Below are 6413 nucleotides of genomic sequence, written 5' to 3'. Positions count from 1 at the left end.
AAGCTACATTTTAGCTAATGGTTCCTACTTTATGAATCAACAAAATTTTGTTAATCCAGCCATCGCAGTACTTTTAAACTGTGACGATCAGCAATCAATATTCTACTGTACAAGAAGGAGTTTCGAAAGCAATGAATAATTTCGCAATTTTATACGATCTTTACTGTTAAAAATTTGAGAAACGAAGCTGAAACTTGCATCCATATCCTTTTAGAAAGATTACATATTTAATGTAGTAATTACCTACAAAAAATTCTCAAACTCAGAGTTTTATAGAATTAAAGTTAAGAATTATTTATTAAGTATATTACAATTATTGAAATTTTTGAAATCCCGTAAGTTACATTCGTAGCTAACGGGTTTTAGTTCACGAATCTACACTGAGAATCTAGATTTACGAATCTTACCTGCTTGAAATATAAATCGTACCGACATTTCTATCAAGTCGTTTCTTCTTCAGAAATGTCTATAGAATCCGATCATGTGTAGAGTTTTTGTGCAAAAATACAAAAATATTGCGGAGAAACTATGCCCGTCAACACTGTGTATTCCTTGGTTCCTACAACTAAGAACATCATCGTTGGGTTATTCGAGCCGGTTAGCCGAATAACATTTGAAGAAGAACTTCGACCTGTTGGAAGTCCGCTGTCAGCTTGTACATCCAGTGTGGCTGCCGTGCGTGAGAATTGAGCTCACCACCTCTCTGGACGTGATAGGAACAAGCGACAGTCGTCATCAGGGTCCACGCTTCGTGCACGAGACTGCGGACATTGTGCAAGGATCACGTAAGAAAGGACTGCTAGCCGCCAGGAAGCAACGGGCATCCTGTGGGACGATAGAAGTCAAGCTGATCTCACTCCATCCGGTCCGTAAGTAAGTCACCATCCCTATAATTTGTTGTTAGTTCGTGCACATCATGGAGACAGCAAAGGCATTCTTTACTGAGCGCGGGTCTATGAAGGCCAGGCTCACCATATTCAAAAGTTTTCTCGAGTCCGAGAGCACGAGCGCGGATCTAATGGCCCTCGAAAAACGCGTAAGAGCAAATGAGAGCCTGTACGAAATTTTCAATAGCGTCGAGTCTCGAATAGAATGCGCCGTCATAGGCACCCCGCACGAAGAAGCGCAGTTAGCCGAACGCGAGCAGTTTGAGGACTCGTATTTTAGCGCGATGTCCAAGGCCGAAGCACGCCTATTATAGGCTCGTGGCGACTCAGCTACCGCTACAAGTAGTTCGAATCGCGTTACACCGTCGTTGTCCGATGCCTTGCCCGCGGTTCGTCTACCCACAATCAAACTCCCCATATTTGAAGGGGATTGTAACCAATGGATCCGTTTTCGGGACACATTTATCTCGTTGGTGCACGATGTCGAAAGACTAAGTGACATCGACAAGTTTAATTACCTAACGTCGTCGGTGACGGGATCATATATATACATCATATAGTGTTTCTGCAGCCAACTACAAATTAGCTTGGGAACGGCTGCAGGAAAAATATAATGATCCGAAGTTGCTCGCGACCCACCATTTAAACTCCATATTAGATGCAGAGCCACTGAAGAAGCCGAGTGGCAAAGGGCTCAGCGAATTTGTAGATACTACAATTAATAACGAGCGTGCTCTCGAATCAATTCTCAAACCCGCGGAACTTTGGGATGCGCTTATTAGCGCCTGTTTAGCTAGAAAATTAGACGCGGGTTCTCTAGACGAATGGGATAAGCGTACCACGAACTCAAGTTTGTTGCCCACCTTTCGTGAACTATCAAAGTTCCTAGAACAGCGGTCCCAATATCTCGACCGAAGAAAATCTAGTAGATCGAGCGTTAGCAAGGATGGAGCTGATCGCCCAAGGAATAGAGCGCATAGTGAAAGAGCCATCAGGACCTTTGTACCCGCGACTCATGTTGCGAGCAAAATAGGTAAATGTGTAGTGTGCAACGAGCAGCACGTGATTGCTCAGTGTCCCAAATTTCTAGCCATGCCCTTTTCAAAAAGATTCGACACGGTGAAGCAATAACGGTTGTGCTTCAACTGTTTACTGCCTGGCCACAGTGTCAAATCGTGTACTCGGTCAAAGTGTCGAAAATGCGGAAAACCACACAACACCTTGCTCCATAGAGAGACGACTTCTCAAGAAAGTCTGGTCAGCAAGGAAGACCGCGAGCCATCCTCGTCGAACGTGTTACAAGCATGCTCCGCTAACGTCCACTCTGATTGCGTAGTTCTATCAACAGCATCGGTGTTAGTAGCCGATGGCAAGGGAAGGTATCACAAATGCCGAGCATTGTTAGATGTAGGGTCGCAGGCCAATTTCGTGACTAGAGAATTTTGCGAGCACATTGGGTTGCCTCGTCTGCCCACCGAGAAGATGGTCAGTGGCTTGGGACGAGTGCAAAATAGAGTCCAATCCTCAGCTCAGATAAAATTAAAATCCGCATCGGGCCATTTCAAATCGCGTCTTTCCTGTTTGGTGATAGAAACTATCACGGAGGAAATGCCCAACATCCCTTTGGACAAGATCAGAGTTCCGGTACCAACCGGAGTAGAATTAGCCGATCCCGAGTTCCAGACGCCGGGTCGGATTGACTTGTTAATAGGAGCAGGAATCTTTTGGGATCTCCTATGCGTCGGTCAGATCAAATTGAGAACCGGGGATTTAATATTGCAGAAAACCCGACTCGGCTGGCTGTTAGGCGGTAGTCTGCGATACCCGACACAGCAATCAAGGACCGTGTCCTTCCACGCGGCAACCAATACCGAAGTAGAGAATAGTTTGTCGCGTTTTTGGGAGGTCGAGGAAATTAGTACATCTACTCCCCTGTTCGATCCCCGCGATCCTTGTGAACAGCATTTCACCAGAAACACAAGGCGCGATAAGGAAGGACGTTTCATCGTAGCCATTCCATTTAATGAGAGGCTTCACTAATTAGACGAGTCGCGCACTCAAGCGGAGCGGCGATTGATTAATCTAGAGCGCAAGTTCAAAAAAAATCCTGACCTGCACACACAATACAACGAGTTTCTCCGCGAATACCAGGACCTAGGCCATATGTCAAAACTGAATCCGAAAGATATAGGAGGGGTCGTTGACTGCTTTTACCTGCCTCATCACGCAGTGACAAAGAAGGATAGCACGACCACCAAACTTCGGGTTGTTTTTGATGGTTCGGCAAATACCTCCTCGGGTATTTCGTTAAATGAAACTCAAATGGTAGGCCCTCCAATGCAAGACGAATTATTCAGCATACTGCTGAGATTTCGCGAACATTCCATCGTTCTTTCTGCGGACGTAGCTAAGATGTACAGGCAAATCCTGGTCAGAGAGAAAGATCGATACTATCAACGCATTCTTTGGCGGTTTTCGGAGGATGAGCCAATAAGTGAATATTGCCTCAATACGGTAACTTATGGAACAGCCTCAGCATCATATATAGCCACTCGCGTTTTGCATCAGGTAGGCAAAGATTGTGCGCAATTGTTACCCTGCACCAGCGAAACAATTCTAAGGGACTTTTATGTTGATGATCTCTTAACTGGATGCGAGACCTTTAAGCAGGCGCTTGAACTGCAAAATTCGCTAATATCAACCCTGGCGAAAGCGGGTTTTCCACTCAGGAAATGGGCCAGCAACGATCCCAGATTGACTGATCAGCCGCACGGTGACAACCAAGGCCTAGAATTCAAATCTTTAAATCGAGAACCCAAAACATTAGGTCTTCTATGGTCTGCGGCTGATGACAAATTAGGCTATAGCTCTGAATACAACTTGTTCCCAAAGGTAACAAAGCGTTACGCGTATTGGCCGAAATTGCTCAAATTTTCAACCCATTGGGACTCATTGGCCCTCTCATAGTGAGGGCCAAAATGTTCATGCAGAGTTTGTGGCAAATTCAGATTGGATGGGACGAAAGTCTACCACAAACCCTCCATTCTCAATGGTTGAGCTTACGGAATGAGATTGCCGAAATTTCTTCCCTGCGAATTCCGCGCCGCGCTCTATCATCGCACGAAGAATTGTCCATGCACGGCTTTTGTAACGCATCAGAACGGGCATACGGGGCCGCCGTATACCTGCGCTCCCGAGCAAAGGATGGCTCGTGGGTCGTGCGCTTACTATGTGCCAAATCTCGGGTGGCACCCTTGAAGACGATAAGTCTGCCACGCCTAGAATTATGCGGCGCTGTTTTATTGGCTAGATTAGTGGCAAGGGTTCGTGCCTCACTACGAATAGAAGCAATAGAAGTTCATTGCTGGACGGATAGTCAGATTGTGCTAGCGTAGCTCAAGGATAGCCCATCCAAATGGAAGACTTTCGTCGCAAACAGGGTCTCCGAAATACAAACATTGACAGAAATAAGGAATTGGGCGCATGTTATTTCCTCCGACAATCCCGCAGACCAACTGTCGCGCGGTTCGAGTCCATCCACGCTGAGGAATAGCAATTTGTGGTGGTATGGTCCTCAATGGTTATCAGCTAATGCTTTGGAATGGCCCAGTAGTGGGCCCGATTCATTAACAATAGAAGTGCCGGAAGCACGGCCTACCCAAATAATACAGTTAACTACTCCAGTCAATCGCGACCATGTAATAATGGATTTGTTAGACAAATATTTTTGTTACAGCAAGTTGCTGAGAATCGTAGCTTACATTCTTAGATTTTGCCGTAAGGGCCAGCGCTCGAATAAGAGTACGGGTAACGAGTATCGTGGCTCACTATCAGTTGGAGAACTCTTGTCGGCCGAGCGCGTCGTAATTCGATTCGTGCAAGAGCAACACTTTGGCCAGGAGATAAACACGTTGAGGGCCGGGAACCCTTTGGAAGGATTCAATTCTATACTTTCCTTAAATCCCTTTTTAGATGATCACGGGATCATTAGGGTGGACGGCCGCCTCCAAAACGCTCCGATAAGCTTCGCACGGAGGCATCCGATATTAATACCGAATTCGGGTCCATTGCCCGCGCTATTAATTAGGCGCGAGCATTTGCGACTGCTTCACGCTGGTTGCCAGCAGACGCGCGCATCTCTTTGCGCAAATTACTGGATTGTGTCTGGTGGACGGATTACGGGTAAGGTTTTGCGCGGTTGTATAAAGTGTTTCAAGGCGAATTTTATGAGCGCGCAACCCCAAATGGGTATTCTACCTGCCGATCGGGTTACCCCCACTCGCGCCTTCGCTACCTGCGGCGTAGACTATGCCGGCCCGTTTTTGATAGTGGACGGCGGGCGCTCTCGGACAATTAGAAAGGCTTACCTTTGCTTATTTATATGTTTCACCACAAAGGCAATTCATTTAGAATTATCAACAGACTTGACCACCGACTCGTTCTTGAATTGCTTTCGGAGATTCATCTCGCGTAGAGGAAAGTGTCGTGTCATTTACTCTGACAATGGGACAAACTTCATTGGGGCGAGAAATGAACTAAAGGATTTGGGTGAGCTATTGGCATCCCGTGCTCACAATGAAAAATGCGAAAGGACATTGGCCCAAAACCACATTCAGTGGCAGTTAATCCCACCGCGCGCTCCACACTTTGGTGGTTTATGGGAACGTGGTGTTCGGTCAGTAAAAACACATCTGAGACGCGTGATAGGGGAGCAAAGGCTCACATTCGAGGAAATGTGCACGATACTGGCGCAAATTGAAGCCTACCTCAATTCCCGTCCCCTACATCCATTGTCTTCCGATCCATCCGATCTCAACCCATTAACCCCTGGTCACTTCCTTGTGGGAGAAGCATTAACGACTCTACCTCATGCCGATCTTACTGATATTCGTCAAAATAGACTAAATAGATTTCAGTTGCTACAGCAAACGATCCAACACTTTTGGCGACGATGGCAGCGAGACTATCTACATAATCTCCAGCAACGCCATAAATGGAAGCAGAGACACGGCAATCCTCTCAAGGTCGGGGACATGGTCCTTATCAAGGAGGACAACCTTCCACCCCTGAAGTGGGCATTAGGACGCGTGGTTGAGCTGCATCCGGGCCAGGATGCACACTCTGCAGAGTGTTCACCATTCGCACTACCCGTGGAATGCTCAAGAGACCAGCGTCTAAAATTTGTATGCTGCCCATAGAAGAAGACTAAGCGAACATTAATTAGAAATAGTTTGCGTTCAGTAGGTTTAATAGTCGCCTATATTTTTAGTGCAATTGAACTAGATTAGTTCAAGGTGGGCGGTATGTTAGGGATTCCCCATCCGGGCTTTACGACGGGGGCCTGATACATAGGTCCTTAATGGCTAGGGTGTGGGCCTGTCACCCAAGTGGCGGAAACGGTAGTTTTCGACCATAGTAAATCTCATGGCCACCGTCAAACCGTTTTATAGTGGTCCTCCGTAAAAAACTTATCCTTGGTTTACGACCAGGCCGTTAGCGGGGTTGGAACTTGGATTACTCGGCGTA

At 46.6% G+C, this 6413-nt stretch overlaps 2 protein-coding genes across 2 annotated transcripts; both read left to right on the top strand.

The window, feature by feature from the left end:
* The first annotated feature begins 528 nt into the window (after positions 1-528).
* Positions 529-2927, top strand: LOC143259843 (uncharacterized). The gene is made up of 4 exons (XM_076523587.1): positions 529-675; positions 905-1158; positions 1448-2011; positions 2120-2927. Exons 1-4 carry the CDS (start codon positions 529-531, stop codon positions 2925-2927), a joined length of 1773 nt encoding a protein of 590 aa, XP_076379702.1.
* Positions 2928-3050: 123 nt separating this feature from the next.
* Positions 3051-6085, top strand: LOC143259842 (uncharacterized). Its single transcript, XM_076523586.1, has 5 exons — positions 3051-3401; positions 3456-3779; positions 3896-4262; positions 4398-4585; positions 5285-6085. The coding sequence occupies exons 1-5, from the start codon at positions 3051-3053 to the stop codon at positions 6083-6085; spliced, it is 2031 nt and encodes a 676-aa protein (XP_076379701.1).
* The last annotated feature ends 328 nt before the right edge of the window (positions 6086-6413 follow it).

This window comes from Megalopta genalis, chromosome 7 (genome assembly GCF_051020955.1).
Source record: "Megalopta genalis isolate 19385.01 chromosome 7, iyMegGena1_principal, whole genome shotgun sequence".
Classification (NCBI taxonomy): Eukaryota; Metazoa; Arthropoda; class Insecta; order Hymenoptera; family Halictidae; genus Megalopta; species Megalopta genalis.
Note: the sequence above shows the minus strand (reverse complement) of the source record. Positions and strands in the feature narration are given on the sequence as shown.

Coding starts and splice junctions, on each gene's coding strand:
- LOC143259843 (XM_076523587.1), top strand. CDS start 529: ATGCCCGTCAACACTGTGTATTCCTTGGTTCCTACAACTAAGAACATC. Junction 1,159..1,447: donor CGCGAGCAGTTTGAGGACTC/GTATTTTAGCGC, acceptor TACATCATATAG/TGTTTCTGCAGCCAACTACA. Junction 2,012..2,119: donor AAAAGATTCGACACGGTGAA/GCAATAACGGTT, acceptor CTTGCTCCATAG/AGAGACGACTTCTCAAGAAA.
- LOC143259842 (XM_076523586.1), top strand. CDS start 3,051: ATGTCAAAACTGAATCCGAAAGATATAGGAGGGGTCGTTGACTGCTTT. Junction 3,780..3,895: donor AATACAACTTGTTCCCAAAG/GTAACAAAGCGT, acceptor TGGCAAATTCAG/ATTGGATGGGACGAAAGTCT. Junction 4,263..4,397: donor AGTTCATTGCTGGACGGATA/GTCAGATTGTGC, acceptor ACAATCCCGCAG/ACCAACTGTCGCGCGGTTCG.